General features: G+C 33.4%; 1 protein-coding gene across 3 annotated transcripts in view; it reads left to right on the top strand.

The window, feature by feature from the left end:
• The window catches only part of LOC132703278 (nose resistant to fluoxetine protein 6-like), a 254,883-nt gene that overhangs the window by 219,534 nt on the left and 11,121 nt on the right, over window positions 1–24,228 (top strand). For all 3 annotated transcript variants that reach the window (XM_060672434.1, XM_060672433.1, XM_060672431.1), the window contains exons 4-11: window positions 3,660–3,754; window positions 3,812–4,005; window positions 4,067–4,227; window positions 11,495–11,663; window positions 14,326–14,519; window positions 17,007–17,164; window positions 22,804–22,971; window positions 23,059–23,201. In XM_060672434.1, coding sequence (XP_060528417.1) covers window positions 3,660–3,754; window positions 3,812–4,005; window positions 4,067–4,227; window positions 11,495–11,663; window positions 14,326–14,519; window positions 17,007–17,164; window positions 22,804–22,971; window positions 23,059–23,201 — 1,282 coding nt within the window. The remainder of the gene's footprint in view (window positions 1–3,659; window positions 3,755–3,811; window positions 4,006–4,066; window positions 4,228–11,494; window positions 11,664–14,325; window positions 14,520–17,006; window positions 17,165–22,803; window positions 22,972–23,058; window positions 23,202–24,228) is intronic.

Here is a 24,228-nt window from a genome sequence, read left to right as displayed (position 1 = left end):
CAAATTGTTTTTCCAACTGAACTTGAAATACAGCACTTAGAAATATTAAATTTCAAATTATTTCTGTTAGACCATTCCAGAATTTTATTCAATTTTTTTTGAAGCATTATATAGTTATTTTTGTCCTTGACTAGATGATATAATTTCAAGTCATCCGTAAACAATAATTTTGATATCATTAATCACTTCTAGAGAATTATTAATAAACAGGGTGAACAGTAGTGAACCACATATAAATGATTCGGAAGCATAGCCCCGGAAGAATAATGTTTACTTGCTCTAATGCAGATATGATTGAAAAAACATAACTAATTTGGGGTGAAATCCAAATTCATTAAATAATTTTTTTAATAACGATGTGTGCGAAATTTTATCAAAAGCTTTTGCAAGGTCGGTGTATATTACATAAACTTGTGCTTTATTATCTACGCTTTCTGCAATATATAGAGTTAAATTACACAACAGAGACAGTTGACCTATATCTTTTGTGACACCGGGTTTTATACTTTTTTATAAATAATACATTCAAACATTTTCGAGAACACAGACAATATAGTGACTGGTCTATAGTTTTTTATGTCCGATTTATCTCCCTTTTTAAAAACTGCACACAAATTTACTTCCTTTCTATTGTATATGATGACAAATCATCAGTTTGTATAGACCTATTTATTTAAGACTTTAACAGCCTCAGTAGTAGTTGCGTAGTTACAGTAGTAGTAAGTTAGAACATACTAACCCCAATAAAGAACAATCTCATTTCCTGTTACTATATTGCCTTTGATCCAGATATATTTTATTTGGTATTGAAACCTTCCCCCACTTGCTTTTCATATGCTGCCAGACTCATCTATAATCTCTACCAAATATAAAAGGTCTGGAAAGTCTACCAAATATAAAAGGTCTTTCCAGACCTTTTATATTTCATTTTTAAGTTATTCTTACCCTGTATATTCTTTTTTCCTATTGCTTCTTGGAACACATCTATTAAATATTTCATATATTTTGCCACTACAGCAAGTAACTGCAGTATCGATATGGTCAAATGATTCCAGATCTTTTCAGCAGATGCCTTGAAATAGCTGATATATCATATGATAATTTGCTTTCCGGAAATTATAATTTCTTAAGTTTTCAAGAACAGAGAGTTCAACGTCAAGAGATGGACGATGAAGATCTTTATAAACAAAACTATTTGTATTTGCGGTGACTTGACATTGTAAAGGAGTAATTACACAAGAACTAAACATTCCAAGGGAGCGAAAAGTCTTTCCCTAGCTATCATTGTGCAACAATCGTTTTCAAAAATAATTGTTTTTCTCTTTCAGAATAAGGCATTTTATAATAAAAAGAACACTAGTTTTGCTAAATCTGTAACTGGTAACCGTCACCGTGTTTTTTGGTGACGACCTACTTCATAGCCACATAGATATAAAGATATAAAGATATAAATTATAATCCTAATCCTATTTTATTTTTGAATGTTGCTTTTATGTTAAATACGCATAGACCTCAAAAACTATTCGTCTTTGGTGAGCTCTATTTCTATTCCTATATACTGAAAAGCAAAAGAAAGATTTTCTTATCAAACACTCCTGGGGGCGACCAGGTTTTCGTCAAGGCGACCTCATCATAATCATGCTCTGTGAGACACACTGCGTTACAAAACCCGTCTATTATAGCGTTTAGCACTAACATTTTGATAATTGATGTAAAATACTTCACCCGTTGCTGACTCCTCAGACAAAGTCCATAAAAGTAGTTATTTGTACTTAAACACTGTCTCTTTTCTACCCGCAACGGATTCCTTCATAAGGCAAAATTGATATCACTATAATCTATGCATTCTCGGAGCCTTTCCACTCTTTGTAGGTACGTTGCTGTGTGCCGGCTTTTACAATTTGGACAATCCAGATCAGCTGTTTCCGACAGCTCCGCACTTAAAACAACATTCCTTACTATTGCAATGCTTTGCAACATGTCCGTATGTTAACATTTGAAGAGTACAGGGGAAAAAAGGTGAGGGTTCATTTTTTTCCCAAATAAGACTAACATTTATTTCGTATAATATATAGGCGATAGAATACTATCTACCTATAAGAAATGGCTAGAAAGATGACAGTACAAAGATAAACAGAAAGGTACCAGAGGTTGTGCACAAAAAAGATGACAATCGATAGGAAATGGCAACGTCGTGCTATTTCGCCGGCTTATGATCGTAGACAACGCATTTAGTTCAGTCCCTAGTTACCGACTTGCAAAATGTACTCTATGTACAAAGAATATATCGAGATAAATTAGTTTCTTATGAAAAATAGAGAGAAATATTCAACAGCAAGTTTAATATTGCTTTTGCGTGCCCACGATGAGATGCGATAGTAGATGCCATAAGTTGAAAGTAAAAATTGACGAGATTGAAAAAAAAAAATTGCAGTGCAGATAATCACAATGCACTGCAGTTACATACAGAACTGCGAAGTTTGCAAGTTAAAAAGTAAATTTAAAAAGAGCAGACACCTTTTATAAACGTAAAAAAGCTGCTAGGCTTGAGGCTCAAAAAGACAAAACCAAGGAAGCTGTTGTAATGGATTTTCAAAAAAATCTTCATCTGCCGAATATTACAACTAATGACACGTATTATCGCGGAAAACTTTCGTTTTTTCGTTCTACACGTTCAACATACATGTCCTCTTTTCTATACTTATACTGAAGTTTCAGGAAAAAAGGGTGCTGATGATGTTTCTTCACTGCTATGGGATTACCTTGATCCCGAACAAAACCAAGCCCTTTTAATGTTATTTATTGTGAAGATTAGTCCATTTTTAAGAGTTGGGCCAAATTTATAGCGGATATCTATATGCCCAAGTGTCCTTCTCCTTCAAGACCTGTCAAAGAATTAACTGATACATTAACAAGATACATAGGGAAAGTTATATTGGTCGAGAACTTGAAAATGTTGTCATAAAACATAAGAATTGAAAAGTGTTTTTTGCTTCCAACTTTAGCTTATGATGGGCCATGTATGATGGGTATGTAGAGCTAAATTTCAAGACCTACAACCTCTAAAAAGATTCTGTTCTCAAAAAGAGCAGTTTTTTTATAGCAATACCACATTGATGAGATTACAATAATAGATTATGGACTTTCATCTTTATTCTTATTCTTAAGTTTCTTTTTTATACTTTGCATTAGAAATTTATGTATTTTTTGTTTATTCTGTCAAAAAGTATTTTAGTTCAAGTTAACAATAATAATATTCCAAAATCGTATTTTTGTTTAACATGTTCTAGAGTAGTCTTCCTAAATAAAAGTGACAATTACTCGGAGCACCATCATTTTTTTCCCTGTACTCTTCGTTTGTATATTCCTGGATGTAGATCTAGATCAAACGTTAGAGAATCACACCTCATAAGCCATGGTGCATGTAATACACAATTTTCTGTTTTTATGACGATTGTTTATTAAAGGAAGAATTCCTCATCACTATTGCCATTGTCATTTCTCAGATGAGCGAAAACATTTTAACGGCTGATACTGTACTCGCCATGAACGTGTTAAGTTGTCTTAGCGCAAGGCATTATTTAGTACACCTCCCTGGCGTTCTATATATATGAGAAACTGTGTAAATTGACATGTTATACTAAATACCCATCTTGTAGCTTTTTCCTAACGCTTTCCGTTGCAACGGTTATTTGCTCCAGCGTGTACGACATTTTGGTTAAAAGGAAACCTTTCCAGAGCTACAAGCTAAGCGGTAAATCAAATTTAATAAGTTTCTTCTTCAACACGAACGCTATAACGACTTTTGTAGGAATTTTTCACGAAGTAACTTTATGTTTCTCGTTTCCGAGAAACTACGAGAAGCTGACTTCGGAAGGCCGTAATAGCAACGGCTTAGATTGCTTGTCCGGCATGAAAGTTTACTCCATGCTGCTGATTATAGTGCTACACAGAATTATGTTCGAGTTCGGCTCCCCCATGGTCAACCCCAAATACGTCGAAAAGGTAAACTCAGCACAGTATTCGGCTATTGTTTTAAGTTGCAGCTTGTCTTGTAAATTTGCAGCTTTACACAAAATTTGAAACTACGCTTCTTCTAAATGGTCCTATTTTGGTAGAGACGTTTTTTACCATATCGGGATTCCTGGCAACGTATTTAATGTTGGGCCAATTTAGAAAAAGCAAAAGAGTGAACCTTGGATTGTTCTACGTCCACAGGATCGTAAGGTAGTACCAGTATGTAACACTAAGCGGATTTTTAATTTTTGTTGCCTCTTTAACTACAATAATTAAGATTTTGGAAAGTCATACAAAAAACTGAAGAATCATATAAGTGAACACGTCCAGTACTTTGCTTTAAAGCAAAGTGTTTATTATAAAAGGGACTAAGGTCAGGCGCGCATGCGACGCAGCCATAGATAAAAGATGCAAACAGATGGAAAATATAATTGAAACAAATTGGTAGTTTGTAATTAGGTATTTTACAGAAGCAATCATCATCATGTTGGCTTCTTCAGAGCTTAACTGAAACTGGAGTTCAGTTGACCGATACTTTAATGCATTGTCACATCACCATCTATCCCAAAAATCATCGGTTATCAACTTTCTTTTCTTCTGTCTAATGATTTTCACATTCCACAACTTTTCAAAGAAAATGAATCCGAAAGCAACCTCACCCTTGCCATTGTTGTCCTTTCTTACATTTAAAGCCTTAAGTTTTAAGACAACGGCAAATTAATTCATAAGCACTTGCCAAACATAATCATGAAATCGGACATTAAATTTAATTTGGCATATCTAAAATTCTGGAATGTAATCATTTTTTCTACCAAAGAAAAATCAGAGAATCTATGAAAATCTATTGTTTTGGGTTTATTTTTTGAAACGTAATCTTTCCGCTCTAATTTCCTTAGTTTCAAATAATGCAAACCAGTATTTAACATCTTAGTATATTTATTAATTAAAATTATTATGCTGTGCCAAGAAATGCACAACTGATGGCAACTTTTAAAATAGAACAAAATGAATATTACGACAATTTATTCATTAACTATCACTGGTTTATTGTATCATAATCAACAATACTCGTTTCCCCCACGAATGTTACTCTAACTTGGTCACTAATTATTTCTAATTTTAAATCCTAAGGATCTCCTGCCCATGTCCATCTATTTTCTTCGATCTATATAGGTAGGCTTCCAATTTCTTTGAGTGATAGTATTTTCGGGATTCTAGTCACACAATCGCAATATAAAGTAGTTTGGTGGATGCATTCTAGAATTTGTTAAATCTTTTTCGGGCTGGAGTTGTGTCTTACTTAAGGGAGCGTTTGCAAAGTTTGCTTTTCTACTCCCGTTTGTAAAATACCTAATTACTCACCGATCTAGCGTGCGGGAAGCGTCATTTCACCACGTTACTTTCGTTTCCCATGAATCCGAGCCACTTCGGACATTTCCGGGATTTTACCGCACGGAATTGGGAGCAATCGGATGTTTTCGGATATATTTCCCATGCTCTGAATTTTGACGTTTGTCAATTCTGACGATCATGTCAGTGAATGTATTCGTGTTGTTTTGCGAAAATGTATCCAGAAACTAACGGTCGTAGAAAAAGTACTCGTTTATTAAAAACTCGCTCAGCTGCGCTCTGTTCACGTCAAATAAACTCGTGAGTTAAACGCCGTTTACCGCAATTGTTGCATAATATACTATTTCCCGCTGGACTTCCACATTCCCGTCTTTACCTGTAAAAATACCATGTTCAAACCATTGTTCAACATTTGGAAGAATTTAACAATATACCTGAGTTTACTCCGCTCTTATTCGCATCCCAATTTTGTTCTTAACAACAGCAGGGATATGAATTAACTAAATGAATTAAACGGGGACAAATACCAGTAGCCGCCTCTTTTTCTTTTTTGCGAACATGATAAAGAGCAAAGAATCGTTAAACCGTACGTTCCTTATCTATTCAGTGTTACCAATTTTATTACCAAATCCTCGAAACATTTTTTCTGGGCAGAGTTTCACATCTTTAGATTTTCTTGGATTTTGGTTATTTATCGAGGTAGGGATGCTCATTGTTGAGTATCGACGAGAAAAGTTGAACGGAGCACATGGGGTTTTAAAATTAAATTTTGTTGTGTTCGGGATTTCCTCCACAAAGTATAAATCGGAAACTAAAAATCTTTGGTTTACTTTTTGTATTTATCGATATTTCCTCAGTAATGGATTTTTGATTCTTTGATCTACCAACGCCATTGTTCGTGAACTCTCGAGTTACTAGTTGAGATAAGCGGCAAATCTGCTTTTCTCATAGTTTCTAAGTAGGGTATTCTAAATTTTTGTAGGCTTTTTTCCTTTGTTTGGTCGTACGAGACGTCTATGAGGTTTCGTTGAACAGTATCAAGAGGTACCATTTCGACGACTTCCGCTTCGAGATATTTTGCTACCCGTATGTGGAAGCTGTTTGACAATTAGCCGATTAACCTTTTTTTTACGTGAATAATTATTTTATTCCTTTTGTCTTTCGAACTGGGATGTTGTGAAGAAAAAACATAATGCATTTCGCTGATTTTCGCTATACCTTTCTGCTGTATCGAAGGTATTAAATTTCTGTAGTTGAATTGGTTTTTTGGTCAGCTCATCGAATCAATTTGTTGTTTTTTTTTCAAATTTTTATCAAACTAAAGAGAGCTAACATACACTCGGTTCTTAAAAGAATCTTTTTCGATGCAAAATTTGGTGGCGCCCTATTCTCCAAACATTTGTTTTTTTATATAGACAACTAAGAGTCAGGGCTATCAGTGTTGGTAAATTTGTTAATAACTAGTCTTAATACAATATGGAAATCAGTCATTCGAGATAACGATCATGCCCCTCATTTAGCTCGGCCCGTCTCAAACAATATACAAGCAGGTACAGAGTAGAATCCGATAAAGTTTCAGTTAAGCTCTGAAGAAACCAACAGAATGATTGGCGAATCTTCAGCTAGTCCGATTCTGTGGAGCTAGCCAGTTTCAACTAAACTCTTCAGATATCAAGAGTATGATTGGCGATACGTTAGCAAATTTAATTTATGAACAGCCAATGTCCGAGTAATCCAGAAGATTTGTAAATAATGTGTCTGGGGATATTAAAGTTTACCTTGTCCATAATATAGAGAAAACAACGTTTTTTAACATTTGCAAAACAGTCAAAAAACAGCTACTTGCACTTTTGGCTATAGGCCAACCATCAACATTAGTAGCAAATTCTGTTTAATTCAATTAAATAATTAATAGTTTTCAATACCAAAATAACAAAAATATCGAGTTAAATTTATATCAAATAAACTTTTAGACGGTCTTAATACAATCCTATCATCGGACGGAATCCTAGCATCGCGAATATTTTTACAAAGTACATTTTCAAGCAAATCATTTAGAGCGAAATGTGGAATTTGGATTTAAAGTGGCCACTTTATTAAATCTAAATGAACTTGCTCGTAAGTCAAGTCTAGGTGGTCAATGCCTTTCTTTATAACCTCACTTACACACCACCAACAGCTGGATTTGTTACAAACATTTGACTCATTGCTTGAATCAATAACATTCCATGTTGATTGAAGAGTTCGAGAAATAGAAAACCTTCTGCTTAAAAGAAGGCAAAAGTTCGGCTTGACTCTTTTTGTCCACCATATTTCCTCGGCATTTTGTAGGTAACATCTATAATTACTATAGATAACGATTGTAAACAACACTAAATTATGAATGATACTTTGGAAATATACTACTTATACGTACTACTGGTTTCGTAAAAAAAACTGATACGACTCACTTTTCACAGGTTTGAACAGTGTAAATGCAAACTTCATTGTTTTAATAATTCTAATACCGTCAAATAAAAAAAAATGTCAGCCTTAGCACACATAGGTTAGAAAATGGCCCTTATCAACGGTAGTGACATTTTAATGTAACCAGAACAACCGTTTTTTAAATTACTAAAAGGTGGAGACAAGAAGAAACGTTTGAAAAGAAAAGGGGATTTGGCAGATTAGTTAGTTAAGTTCAAGAAGATCAGGCGCTCCTTCGGATAATTGTGGATGATCGTTGCCATGTGCGACAGACGGAAGAAGTCTGTTGTTAAATTCCTTAAAAGTGTTTATTCTGCTCCTGTTTATGTTAAAATATTGGACACCTGTTCTAAATTTGTTACAATTCTTACATTTTCCTAAATTTAATTATTTTACAGTTGCTTATTTAAAAGCTAAATATATATTTTTATTTTTAAAACAAATAAACGATGACCTCTGTTTAGTTTAGACGTTTTTTAATTATAAAACTTCCGAGAACAACCAAGAATAAATAATGAAATTGAACACAATACTGAATAGTCCAATACCCATATAATATAAGAATAATATACATTTTGTGTAAGATATCTTAAACAAACAGTAAAGGCTGATTAACGCAAGACTTTCTAGTAATAAAAATAGATTTAATAATAATTTTTCAAAGAAATTTCTACAGGCTAGTGTTATACTTTTTATAAAACTTCTGGTTTTCTCCTGCGTCGGTTTTTGTTGACTCGAACTAGCTGAAGTTTCGCTAATCATCTTCAGAGCATGACTGAAGCTGGCTCGCATTTTACTCTGTACCTGCTTTTATATTGTTTGAGAGGGGCGGAGCTAAATAAGGGGCATAAACACTGTCTCGGATGACTGATTCCCATATTGGTGACAGGTAGAGACCTGAGTCACGGTTAATATTATTAGGTTACTTATAGATTTCTATAGACTCGCGGATTTTGCATGCATATGCGGCAAAGAATATATTGGAGAGACCGGATGAAAAATGTTAACTAGACTCCAAGAACGTGAAAGAGCCTTAAGACTAAGACAAATAAACTCAACAGCAGTTGCCGAACAGAATCACGAAAACGGACATAAAATTTTATTCTATAAAACTATAATTCTTGCAGGTAATCGATTCTTCCACTAACGAAAAATCCGAGAGTCTATAGAAATCTATAAGTAACCTAACAATCTTAACCGCGACCCGATCTCTAACTGTCACCAATATGGGAATCAGTCATCCGAGACGGTGTTTATGCCCCTCATTTAGCTCCGCCCCCTCAAACAATATAAACAGAGTAAAATGCGAGCCAGTTTCAGTCAAGCTCCTGAGAAGCCAACAGAATGATTGGCGAAACGTTAGCTAGTTCGAGTCAACAAAAACAGACCCAGAAGGAATCTAGAAGTTTTATAAAAAATAGATTTAATAATACATTTTATTGCAAGAGATCCACTTCTAGTTATAAAATGTAAAGCAACAGAAATACGCTCTCTTATGCCTCTGCTTTAAACACTCGAAATAGCTAAACTGAAAGATTCGATATCCACCAGGAAACATAGTCAAATCTGAAAAATATGCCTATTAATTTTTAGTACCCAAAATGTTTTGCATAAACCTGCTGTGTCCGGTCGTTTTATCTACCGCTAAAAAAATCATCCGGGTTCAAAGAAAGAAATAATAAGTTACCAAAATGACGCTAACACGCGAACACAAGGGTTAGGACCACAGAATACTAATGTGTTATTAGGGTTGTTGGGGTTTTGTGGCGACATGTCTTCCTGGAAAATAAATATTAATTATGATTGTCCTCTCGATTAAACAAAATATATCGGTTACAGGTTCTAGCGATGGAATATAATGAATATTCCTTTACAAACCTCTTAAGACATGTAAGTTAATTTAATTAATTGGTAATCATTTCACAAAGGAAAGTTTGAACATAGAAAAATATTATTGTTTGATGTAAACATATATCATTCTGACAGACATTTAAATGCAGACAAATTGTATAGACATAGGTAATGTACAGATTCGCGAGTTATTTGTTTTATAGGTATTTCCTATTTTAATATTATTGCAAGCATATACAGGGAACATGCTAGAACATAGTTGGAAGCAAATGTATACATTTGTTGATCATTCCTGGAATATGAGAATAAGAATATATCAATATGAATATTATTTTAATAGAGATTTAAGCACAATCATTACACCATTTCAGAAATGGGAGCTAAATTTTATATTTTGCTTGATATAGCGCTCGTGCTAAAATTGGACTAAACATCCAAACTCGTATAATTTGAAATTGCACAAATTAGGACAAAATGGTCATAACAAATATCTGATCAGTCATCGATAACTATGGTATTCTATACTTAAGAAAACTCCAGTTATGCAAAAAAAATCTAACTGCATAATAAAATAGTGTGTTATGCCTTCTTTAAGTAAACATCAATACAAAAGTCCTTCTTTTCAAAAACATTAATAACCTTGTAAACTGAAACGGAGTACATTATACTTTAAGATTCATCCCAATCTAACATTTTCTGAACTCCCTTCCCTAAAATACCGAATTAGACATCGATCTAGCGCTCGGAAAGTGTCATTTTACCACGTCCGATTCATTTATCACGGATCCGAGCCACTTCGGACATTCCCGGGATATTACCGCAAAGGGCTTGAATTTTGAGGTTTGTCAGTTCTGACAGTCGTGCCAGTCAATGTCTTCTTGTTATTTTGCAAAAATGTACCCAAAAACTAACGGTCGTAGAAAAAGTATAGTAAGCAACAAGTGCGATAAACGGCATTTGAATCACGAGTTAATTTGCCACGAGAGGAGCGTAGCGGAGTGAGTGTATAATAATAGAGTGATTTAAAAAGTTTACCAAACGTATATACTATTACAAAAACTTGCTTACCTTACTTACTTACTTGCAATTTATCTGCAAGATTAGTAGAGGGAACATCCACTTATCATAGATTTCATTCTTAGACCTATAATGCTAATTTGGTCGATTAGTAGCATTAATTCAAGATACAAAAATTGGACCATGCTTTTTTGCATAACGTTGGCTAATATAGTCTTTACACACTTCTTGCTACTGCGAACATCGGCCCTTTTCGAAAACCTTCAAAAAGAATTTAACTCATATAGAAATAAGTCGGGGAAACTCGAAAAAACGTACAAAAATCGGAACGATTTTCATCGGCCGAAGTACAAGCAAAACGTGTACCCTTATTAGGACAATAGTGCCTCTCTATGTCTCTCTATGATGAATAAACTGTGGATAGATCGTTTTTTGGGGATTACAGTGACACCTGCTAAGATTCTAAAAGAAAACTTCCCACAAAACCTTCAATCCGAATCTTTTGTGTAATTTTCGAAATATTCTACACTTTTTTGACGCCTGGTAAAAATTACACTGGACCCTAGAAGCCGATATACAATTTGTGTTGAATTATATTAAAAATTGTTTACTCTGCACCATCTAATCACGGATATAATATTGTATATAATATATAATATTTTGAGGCTAGTTTGAAGTTATATCACTTATATTTATTCAGGATATCTATGAAATTATTTTCGTTAGCAGCTAGTATAACGCAGTATTAAGTTTATTTTCAATTTTGAAGTCATAATTTTGTTATTATTTGCAGGATGTCGCCAACGTACGCTGTCGTGTTAGCGTTCTACTGCACCTTGTTTATAAAACTGGGCACGGGACCCTTTTGGCAGCAACGCGTGGGCCTCGAACAGGAGAGGTGCCTGGCAAGTTGGTGGGCTAACTTATTATACATCAACAATTATGTGAACACTGACAAAATTGTGAGTGTCTGGTAAAGTCTAAAAAGGGTGCAAAGAAAAAGTTTTATTTCAAATTTTTTTATTAAGTGCTTCTTTTCCTTATGATAAAAAATGCAAAATGAACTATTTGGCAATGTGCTATTCTAACAAAGGCATATCTACTTTATTAATAAAGCTAACGTGTTGCGGCTTAACTGTTTTCACGAGACACAGATGCAGTAGCTGCTAGCGCATATGCGTTGCAGGGCTGCAAGGCTCCTAAAGAATTAAGAACTCACAGAAAAAAATCATAACTAAATAGTCTAACTAAAAGATTTATAATATTTCCCATTTACATCGTCATATTAATAAAACATTGCAATGGAAATGCATCCGAACGCCTAGGTAGAATCGACCAGTGGAATAGCCAACGAATAATCGCTCTGTAGAGGTAGCCAAGTCGTTCTGTCTAAACCAAAGCCGTGATTAATTTTTTTTTAATTTAATCTAATTTTTTAATTTTAATTTTGTGATTTACTGACAATTTATATTCACTGTGAACTATGGAGGTAGTCTTTAATATAAATATGAAGGGATTTGTTGGATATTCATACATACATATACAGATATTAGATAGACATTAGACATAAGAATAAGAATAGATATTAGATATTTTTATCAATAGAGATCAGACCTAACATTGAGTCGAGTTGAATCGAAATTGCTGACGTTTCGCCAATCATCCTGTTGGCTTCTTCCAGGCTTAACTGAAACTGGCTGCAAACTACTCTGTACCCGCATATATATTGTTTGAGGAGGGCGGAGCTTAAGGAGGGGCATGAACATTGCTCGGATGACTGATTACCATATTGGTGAAAGGTAAAGACCTGAGTCGCCGTTACGATTGTGTGGTTGATTATAGATTTCTATAGATTCTCGGATTTTTGGTTGGTAGAGGACTTGATTACATGCAAGAATTTCAGCTTTATCTGCTGCTGATGCTGAATTTGTTTGTCGTAGTCGTAACGTTCTTTAATGTTCTTTGACTCTAGTTGATATTTTTCGTCCGGTCTCTCCAATGGTAAACTCAAAGGGAATTTTGTCTTGTAAATCTTGGTTTGATGTTATATTTCTTAAGAAATTTTGATATTTGAAAGGTTGTGGTGAAGTGTATTTTGTGAAGGAAAATTTTGTATCTCTAATGTGGAGTAGAGTAGAATGCGAGTCAGTTTCAGTTAAGCCCTGAGGAACCAACAGGATGATTGGCGAAACGTCATCAACCACCCAAGCAGGAGGAATCCAGAAGATTTGTAAATAGTGCACTAGCTTTGATCATTAATAAGTGATCGTTCTTTTAAATTTACTTGTTACTTTCAAAAAATGCTCCTCACTAAACTCGAGATCTCGGTAACGGTAGCTCCTAGAGGACCTCCATTGGTACAAAAATGATAAGCTTAAAAAAAATTGTCTGTCCGTTCACCGTTCTCCGTTCCAGAGTTTTTCGACGATAACTTCCGAACTGTTTGAGCTACACATTTCAAATTTCAGGCATTTTTTCGATTATATACCGGGTTTTCAAGTTATAGGCAAAAATCAAAAAGACCTAGAAAATTGTTTTTTACAGAGTAAGTTATTAGCTGCAAATCAAAAATCGTAAAAAATATGGCTAATTGGTTCAAACGGTGTCATAGGCCGCATCAAGGGCTACAATTTTTGTAATTGCGGTTTTCGTCTATCACACACACTGCTCGAGAAATTTGAAAAAATCCATATGAAAATCACTAGTCCGAGGGCTGTCAAGGGTCGATGACATCGTTATTTATAACGGCGCCCTGCATGGTTTCAAAAAAATCTTATTTTCTTGAAAACCATTTACTATTTTAGAACTATTGTTGGATTAGGAAACGTGGAAGATCCAGGGCTATAACCTTCATTTCCGGATTTTTTTTTCAAATATGTACAGGGTGTGTCGATTATGGTTAAGAGAAATCTAAAAGACCCTGAAAATTGCCATTTTCGTGGGTAATTTAATAGCCGTAATTGAAAAACTATAAAATATGGGATAATTTGGTTTAAACAGTTTCGAATATTGTGCGGAGAAAGAGAAAGAGTTTCAAGTTTCGTGTATCATACAGAGTGCGCGAGATACTTGGAATAATATAATTAAAAATCGTTATGACTTGTACAATTTTTTATATTTATCAAAGTTTGTTGTGACTTTCAACTTCAGCGATAAGTAAAAGACGTTTTATACACGGTGTATGCACAATACAATTACATCGATGTCGCGAAAGTTCCATAGTGGTGCGCACGATAGAAAAACTATGCGTCTCTTTACCACAAGAAACAGCGAAGTTCTTTCTTTTTAAAATAAAAAGCTGCTTCGCGCTAGGCGCTACCAACTTGCCCCGCCCAGTGGCAATTTTTCGAAAGCAATCTTGTTATTCCATCTCTGGCTCAGTACTGTGGACAAATTAAGTTCACAAAAAATAAATTAAAAATATGTGTGAAAAGTAAGCACTCCATAAATATGCGCATGTTATTTTGTGTTTCACAACAAGTTCGCAACATGAAAGATGATTAGCATGCAAATTTGGAAATATTGAAGTAAAGCTTTCATTTTTATATACAATTTAGTATATATAAAAAACAACTTTCCGTAATTAAAAACATGAAAATATATTTCGTTTTGTGCTTTTTTCAGTGCATGTTTCAGTCGTGGTACGTCAGCTGTGACATGAACTTTTTCCTATTTAGTCCCGTGCTGACTTGGCTGCTCTGGAAGAAACCCAAAGTCGGGTTGGGAGCGTTATTCGGTCTTATAGCTGCGTCCATCATCGTCGTATTCGCTGTGGTCTACGTGAACAATTTAGATGCCATGTTTATGTTGTACATTAAGTAAGTGTTTCGGCCGGGAGTAAGTCACCAAATAGCTCTAGTGATAATGTTAGTGAATCTTTGCACATTTTTTGAAAAAAACTTGATATATTTTACTTTCTCGACCACCAAATGTGCAGTTTTTTTATTTTGATAATTTTGAGGACGTCTTGTCAACATTTTCAATAGAGTGTTTGTGATAAGTTTATCTACGGAGGTGACTTCAATTTAAATCTAATAGAATTGGAATGTAAGTCTCTCTTGCTTTGATGCGTTTAATTTGCAACAAATAGTTAACACTCCAAATCCAACACTGATAGAAGTTGTAGTTTAATGGATTTAATTGTATTACCTAATGAAGGAACTTATACGTTTTCAATAAATACTGAAATAATTAGACAGAATGAAAAATATTTTTTAATGCGAAATCTAAAACGCATTGATAAAGACTTATTGGCGGAGTTTTTGGGAAATACACCTTTTAAAGACAGCTTTCTAATATGAAGCAGAGGGCATCGTATTATAACCATCTAATATCTTTGACGTTTTTGCTCCTTTAAAGACTTTAAAAATAGATAGACAAAAACCACCTTGCTTAACAGATACTGTGACAGTTATGATTAAACTGAGTGATAAAGCTTTTAAAAAGCACAAAAGTACAAAAAATGAGGAATAGCTACAAGCAGCTACGCAACCATACCAACATCGCAATTGAGAATGAAAAGAAAACAGTAAAATTATTTGTAAAAAGTTAAAAAATTTAAATATAACATCTAAAATTTTAAACACATTTCCTCCTTATGACTTAAATAGACGTGCAGATATAAACCAGTTTTTCTTACAGTCTTCAAAAAACAAACAACAAACTGATCTTATATTGTTACAATATTTCGAAAATGAATTAAAAATAAATGAAAATCACAAATTCTCATTCTTTTACGGTTAGTATAGATGAGGTGAAACCCCCACTTTTTACTATTCAGTCATTAGCGTCTAGTTCAGATTGAATAAATATAGAAATGTCGTTGTGTTGTTCCAAAAATTTAACATTTCTCCACTAATATAGTAAACTCATGCCTCCTAGAAGGACTGTTGAAGGGCAGATGAATGGAAAATTGCACGCATTTCTCCACTTCCCAAAAACATTAAAATGGTTAGTTTTATTGAATTGAGACCCATTAGTGTTTTACCCTGCCTACCAAAACTATTAGAAAAGAATATGAATAACCAAATACCACTTTTTTTAAAAAACAAATATCATTTTACCTCCTAACCAATCAGTCGGTCTGGATATAGTTGTGTAATGGCGGTTTTGAGTATTACAGATGACATTATAAAATCACTATATTCAGGTCAGTCATCCATTTTCTGCTTCTGGACTATTCTAATGCATTGGACACGATACGCCACGAACTACTATATGCCATTTTAAATGATGTCGGATTTTCGGATAGTGCGAACCAAAATGTAAATAAGAAGTTACCTTAGTGGTCGGATGCAATATGTAGGGAAAACTCTTGGTCAATCAGCTAGAGGAACTGTTAGTTGCGGTGTGCCGCATAGTTCTATATTGGGGCCTCTTTTATTTACAATTTACACCGGTAATTTTGTTACGGCAGGCTTTTATGCTGATCTACGTGGCAAGAATTAATTAATAAAAATTTAAACCTATTCTAGCCAAATCATCTGGAAAAAATAGAGATTATTTGATGTCTGAACTTAACATACAAATAGGTGATTTTACAGTTTACAAATTAAGTCAAAAATGTTGGTCTAAGAATTAACACAGATTTTCGTTTTAGAGAGCAAGTTGGATATTATTTACCAAGGGCATACATCTCATTTAGGTTGCTTTATTCGCATCGTCATTTATTGTCTGAAGTTCAAAAAATAAAAGTAGCAGATTCTTAAGTGGTAACTTATTTTAACTATTGTGCCAGTTTGTATGGTCCGATTAGCTAAAATCGACACAAATAGAATTGAGGGACTACAAAAAAACTGTCTACAGTTTATTTATGGTATAAGCAGAACTACAGGATGTCAAATGAACAGGCAAATAAAATAACTTATATGACAGGTGTTCGCAGTTTAAACCTTAGCACAGAACGTCTCTCTTTCAAAGAAGCTCTTCCTACAAATATTTATAAACTTTATAATACAATTTCTCTTTATTTAAAGCACAACACAAGCAACAAGGACAATGCAAATAATTTTCGAGTTTAGTTTCAAGATGTTTATTTTTGATTTTTTTTTATATTATATACCATAACCATAGTATGTTTCTATAATTGTGTATTACTCAAGTGAATTCATAATAGTAATTGTTGTTTTATTTTATTGGGGTGGAACTTTTAAATTTGAATTTAATTTTTTAATTGCTTTCATCTCTTTTTCTGCAATTTGTTTATTTATAATATCTTATTGTATTGTATATTGAATACACCAGAATAAATGTATTATTGTCATTAATATTATTCTTATTAATATAATTGTTATTATTGTTTGCAGAGTATTGAAAGATCCTGTGTCGCATAATTCGTTTCGAACAATGTACATCCCGGGGCACATGCGGGCCAGTTCGTATTTTGTAGGAACTCTGGCCGGTTACGTTAAGTTCCAAATGGAGGAGAAAAATTCCAAAATTCCAAGACATGTGCTTAACATAGGTTCGTAATTGACGTATTAAACTTTAATAATTAAAGGATACATATTATAAAGCATAAAACACTCGATTTATTGAACCTTTCGAGACATTGGAGAAACCAAGAACTACGATTTTAATGTTTGGAACTGATAAGATTCCTTAACTTCAAAATGAAATGGTTGAAGTATGTCAATTTTTTGTTATTTTATTAGTTTTTATTAATACTTTACTATTTTTGTTTGTATTTATCATTATTATTTATTATTTTTATGAAAACAACATAAAAAAAACTAGCAATTCTATATCGCAAAAATGAGGATTTTCCAAAGCCAACCTAAGTTTCCAAAGTAAAAGGAAAGAATGTCCAAATTTACTATCTAACAGCTATCATAGTTGTATTGGATTTTTGTTCGATATTGATTTTAGACCCAAAAGTATTCTACGAGTAATAGTACCAAAAATCGTATCTTCGTATATCGTATGTAATAATTATTTTTTCTTGTTTTTCATAATATTTCTGAGCGTTCTGAGAGTTTCAGAGCATGCAGATTCCTAAATTTTGTCTCGGTTACTGGGATTAGACCTGAAAGCGTGTCTTGTGAGTAAAGGCCTTAAAAAAAATCTTACCTCTCAATTCTTACCGGGATCAATTCTTGTGTGTTTTGGTGGTAGTACTGAGCTTTGGTCCCAACACCCATTATAGGAACATCTATGCAAAACAAGTCGGGGGTGCCCAATAATGGCTTTCATTTGCCTCAAGGGCGTATTGCGAATAGACATTTAGTCCTATAATTCAGCTTCACAAAAAAAACCTCCCAGTTTCTTATAATTTGATGGCCGTCTTCCAAATTTTCGGCATAAAACGGTACTTGCCTAACTCTACTTTACTTAACAGCGACTATTTCTGCATACACGTAAAAGATTGACTCGCCCTTGATTAAAATGTATATATTAAGTACACAGATAACTGTCTATTATAGTATACATCATTCGTTGTGATCTCTGGAACTGGCTGATTGGTTTGGAAAACGAGGTAGACAGCTTCGCATTCTGTATCTCCCAGGCACTGAATTCTTGAAACTGTTTTTCGTTCAGGCGTTCATTTTGTGGCGCTTATTTCTAATCTCCAGTGTTAGCAAAGGAATATCGGCAAGAAGTGATGTAGAAGTCGGAATTTTATTTATTTTAGATCTTTTTTTGTTGCATTATATTGATCTCAAGCACTTCTTTGCGAGGATACCCGAAGAATTTAGTGAATTTTGTATTAAAAATATTTCTATAGAACTGGTATGAAACACGATGATTAAGAAATTTTGGCTTGATATAGTTTATACATTTTTGCAATTGCCCTTCACGTAAATAAAGACTATCTGATTTTTTGAGGTCATAATGACTTTTGTTTTCTTGAAACGGACCAATATGACTAATAACATTTTCATTGTCTGATCAGAAATTTTTCTAGGGTGATATAAAATCTTACCTCTTAAATCGACACCCTGTTCTTATGGATTTTTGCAACTATTCTTATTTTGTTTTGCCACAAATGCCTTGTAGCACACATCAACCTTACTTGAAGTACATGATTAACACATGCTCTCTCTGGTATATTGAAAATATATTATTACATCTAACTTTAATTCGTTTACGAAATAAGTTTTACCATACGATTTGATATGCAAAAGTTCAACTAGTTGCTGTTTTGCATAAGTATATTTATAATAAAGCTCAAACTGACTAAGAAACTCTTGCGTTTGATCGTTGATTTTTTTTTTTGATAAAAAGTTATAAAGTTTACTAGTTATGTCCCGATGAGAGTCTAATCAGCAGTCTTTAATGTTTTGTGCTGCAAATAGCCAAGCGTTGAGCACCCAACCTTCTCTCGGGCCACATTGTACAGGAGTGAAGTGGAATCTTTTAAAAGGAAAAATCTATTTCTGAACTGGAGAGGGCAAAATCGACTTGCATGTCATTGATTTTTAAGAAACTTTTAATGGTTAAAACCGGAACGCGATATCTTCACTACCAACCACTACCAGTTTTCTGTCCGCTTTGAAATTGCCCATAACTTTTTTATTTACGATAATTTTGGATTCGGATAAAAATATTATTAGGGAACCTTTTTATTCAAATGCGCTAGCGTACTCATTTTTTCTTAAGTTCTCCGTTTTTCATAAATAAATACATTTCTTCTTTCAGCCATATAGATTTGTTGGTATCTGTGATAGAAAACGGCGGAAATAAAGGGTACTTTTTGTTTATGTATAAGTAGGCCGTGATAATATGTTAAAAAAGACTTCACATAGAAACCTTTAAAATAATTTATTAAACATTGGAACCTTAAAAAAAACACAAAATCTGAGAACAATTTAATAATTTAATATTAATTTAGGATATTATTTTTAATATTTGATTTTAATATTTATCACTTTAAACCAATAGACGATGGAAAATTAATGTTCTCATTGCATTTTCCGATAAACTAGTTGCCAAAGTATATTCTTTTACCGGCATTCGACAGGGCTTGAATTAATGTTTTTTTGAAGTAGTTAAAACTGTAGTTTTTCCATCATTTTTTCCATTTTGTTGCCTTAGCTAATGCCAGATAGGATATGCTTTCAATTCTTCCTTAATTAGATTAAATTTTCGCATTTTCTGTCCTTCAGTTCAGTGATTTTTATTTTGACCTGACTTTTTGAAACTTCCGTTACTGGTGAAATTATTTTTCAACGTCGGAAATGTCGCTTCAATCCTATCATACTTTTCATAATGAACTAAGCTTAAGTTTGGCAATCAGCATAACAGAACACAAAATTCCATAAAAAGTATATGTTGTTTTTAACTGACATTCACAGCTATATGCACATCTTATTAATACAAAAACAAAAAATTCCCTACATTTCAGCCTTTTTGATCACAGATACCAGCAAATCTATGTAGCTGAAAGGGGCTCGACGCGGGCATTTTTTCAAAGATCATAGTCATCCATGATTGTTGTATAACAATAGAATTGTATTCATTTATAACCAAAAGGAGAACAGTAGAAAAAAATCTTAATATGTCACTGCAATTGCCTTCAAAAATGCCTTAATAATGTTTTTATTAGTTAGTCATTTTCAAACGAGTCGAACATTGAAAAACGCCCTATATCTCGATTTGTAGTGAAGATATGGCAATCAGGTTTTAACCATTAAGTGTTTCCCAACATGTAAGTCGATTTTGGTTCAGAAAAAGTTTTTTCTTGTTACAATACACCAATTACGACCACCCTCTACATTGCATATTCTTTTTCCTTTATGTGCTGGGACATTCAAAACGCAGTTCGATGAAGAATTTTGCCACTCCTTTCCTTATAGTCCCGTTAAATAATACATATTTCGCTCTTCTACACGAAATCGATAAACTCGTGGAGAAAAATATTCCATTAAGAAATGAAAAGTTTCAGGAAACCTATAGAAATGATTTTTAAAAATTTAAATATTTACTCACAACATGTGCAAGTGTCAGACAATAAAGATACAAATGGAAATTTATATAAAAACGTTTCTCTTTCGATTATTCTGAAATTAATACAACCTATAAGATAAACAGTGAACTACGTATTATCGACGATATTTCTAGTACTCAACAAAAATAAGACGCAATTTTTAATTTGCTGCAAAGAAAGAGCTAAAATAATTGGTCAAAATAACGGTCAAATTAATTTAAATGGTTTAAGTTTACACCAGGTTTCCATACCATCTTCTTTAATACAAACTGACACACTTACTTTACAAATATGTGTTAAACACAGCTATCAACTTAAAATTGACTGATTTTCTAATGCTGTCTAATAGCTAATATGTAAGTTAACTGGCCTACCTTACTTCAGAAAGATACATACCGCGTTCAGTGTCTTCAGAGCCTGACTCAAATTTCCTTATAGTGTTCGTAAGTTTGATCATATAAGTTCAACATATTTATTTGAGAAACTTATTACTCCTGGCTCGGATATTCATTCAGTTAATACACAAGATAAGGAACTGTTTGCTGTTCCCAAGCATAATTCAGCCCAATTTAAAAGCTGCCTTGGCCATAACGCTAGCAAAGCTTACAATAAATTTCCTTTCCAATGATAACACAATTAGCGACTTTTAAGCAAGAACTTAGGCAACATATTGCCCTCTACCGAGTCCCGACATCTATCTTAATTGTGTTTTCTTTCTATTTAGAATTTTTTGTGGATTTTGTATGTTATCGAATAAAGACTGTTTATTATTATTATTATCTTAATATTTCTAAGGCTGTACTGTACTATACTGATAAACGCTTGCAATTCGGTTTTTATTGATTTATTTGGTGTAAAGAACCTTTTATGATACATCATCACCATACCACGCATATCAAATACGGTTAAAACCACTCATTTTAACTCTCCCTCATTAAGAAGCAAAGCTTTGTAGGAGTGGGCAGTACATGCATCTGAATACTTTTTCCTTAGTGAATATTATACAAAACTACGGGGATCCTATGGAAAATTGGCATCAAACGATAACATCGGATAATTTCGCTATTCTGACAGGTGGTTTGCAATATATAATAAATTGACTTATTTTGCTTAGAAGTAATCGAAATTGATTGTGAGAACAAACCTTATGCCCCATGAATGTGGATTTTAATTATTTGATTTGAAACTATGTTCATCAATCATCAAGCATCAAAATACAGCTGCACTATGTATTTAATTGATTTAAATAAAAACAAAATTTTATCAGAGATATCAGGGGCCCAAAGGTATGGAAATAGAATGGAATATTACGAGAATTGCACAAGTAATACAAATATATATATATATATATATATATATATATATATATATATATATATATATATATATATATATATATATATATATATATATATATTAATAACATATTATGAATCCGTCTTCAGTGTTGTGATACCTTTTTACGTATTTTTTTTACTCCCTGCTCTAAAATACCCAGTTATAAGGACGTGTAACTTTAAAACAGCCATCGATTTTATTTTTACCAATAAAACTACCGATCAAATGACAATTTTTAAAAGTGTTTTAATAAGGGCCAATGATTTAGCTAAAATATTAAATATTGGTTTCCAACTTAAAATAGACACAGACAAACAAAGCAAGAGATTTTAATAGTGGTTGTTGGTTATTATATTATATTATTATATTGGTTACCAGGGATAGTCCTTTAGTGCAATATTTCTATCATCTATTAAAATAAGCAAAACTATTTAATTCATTCTGTTATTTGTATTGCTTATCTTGTTTTATGAATTCTTTTCTAATGCTTATTAGAAGGGCGTGAATTATTACTCTCCATTGAGTCAATGGCACCGCGTTACTAATTTTTAAATGATTAGTGCATCACTACTGCTTTAGTACTGTCGAGTAGAAACGACATGTTAAAACGAAAGAATCAACGTCCTATTCATGACATTTACTCTCGTATTTCTGGACAAATATGATTAATCTCCTTTTGGCGACTACTACACCATCTTACCGATAATCCAAAAAAAAATTCGGACAAAACCTTTGTGGCATAGAATCCGAGAATAAGTAATCAAAAAATGGGCGTGGTTCTCTAGATATTCCAGGGTTGAAATGATACCACATTGTAATTGTGTTTCTCTTTAATTAAGGTTGGATTTTATGCGCTCCGATCATGATCGCGTCCCTGTACATAGGTTTCGTCTTTTACCTCTTGGAAATTCCTCCGCTTTGGACTGCCCTTTATGCTTCACTGTATCACTTCGTGTGGAGTGTCTGCGTGGCGTGGATGATCATTACCATATCCAGAGGATATGGACGTAAGTAAAAAATGATTCAATGATTCAACCGTGACATTATATTACATTACAAATGAGAATTTATCTTCACTTTGTTTTGCTTCGTAGCTTGGATTGATCCAATACTCAGGTGGAAACCGCTCGTTATACTGTCTAGATTGACGTACTGCGTGTACATAAGTCACGGCGTCATACAAATCTACACGGCAGCTAGCATAAGGACACCGATACACGCCAGCGTATTTAATGTGGCAAGTTGCATAATATTTGTTTGTTTAGTAGTAAGGGATCACCTTGCAACAATACATTTTACCTAAATCTCACAACAAAAAGCAGATTACAGTCGCATTTTAGTGGCCAAATACGTAACTGTAAAACAATATCTTTGGCCCGTATACAATATGTGGTTTGAGATGCATGTACAAGGTGTGTTCAAAAAGTAAGGTGACTTTTGTAATTGGGCCGGCTACGTACATTCGATGTTCGATTTTTTTTTGTTATGTTGGTACAGGGTGGCCCGTTTGTCTCAAAACCTACGGGATTACAAAAAACATTTAATTACAAAATTTGTTTCTATTAGAATAACCCTTGTTTTTTTTATTTTTGTAATTGTCACTTGTTTATATACAGGGTGGTAAAACAAAGTTGCATTATATTCCTTTCAAAGACAAATTCAACGATATATATGAGTATGGGTCTGTGATGCGCCGTTCCGAACTTATTGGCGATCATCTTCAGAATTCGGATTATGTTTAAACCATCATCGTTAGGTTGCTTATTAACCTTTTGAACCTCTTTTCATGTATTATTTTTACGAAAATAACGCTTTTCTCTAGACAAATTTAAAATACTTTCTTGAAATACGCGGTGTTGCCACGTTTCGCAAAGTAATACTTTACTCAATTTTCTTAAATAAGAAACCCTGTATTTTCATATATTCGTATATTCGGCATAAGGTATAGGACCCTCTTAAACGGCCCACCTTGTACATATATCCTTTACATATGTTCACAGTTTCATTCAGTTTGTTTACTTTTTTTTGTGAGACAGAAGCGTTAGACGTGTTTTCCGTGCTCGGCGACTTTCTGTTGTCAAAAAAAATGGAACAAAGAATTTGCATAAAATTTTGTGTAATAAATTGAAGGCAGTGCTACAAAACACTTGAAATGTAGACAACGGCATATGGTGAATTTATTTTAAGCAAAAAAAATGTTTATAAGTGAGTTAAGGTTTTCTAACGAAGGATCTCGTTTTTAAAAACACTTTTTATTTTACAAA

The sequence above is a fragment of the Cylas formicarius genome, unplaced genomic scaffold (genome assembly GCF_029955315.1).
Source record: "Cylas formicarius isolate icCylForm1 unplaced genomic scaffold, icCylForm1.1 PGA_scaffold_6__28_contigs__length_40554024, whole genome shotgun sequence".
Lineage (NCBI taxonomy): Eukaryota > Metazoa > Arthropoda > Insecta > Coleoptera > Brentidae > Cylas > Cylas formicarius.
The sequence above is the reverse complement of the archived record's forward strand: the minus strand, read 5'-3'. Positions and strand labels throughout refer to the sequence as shown.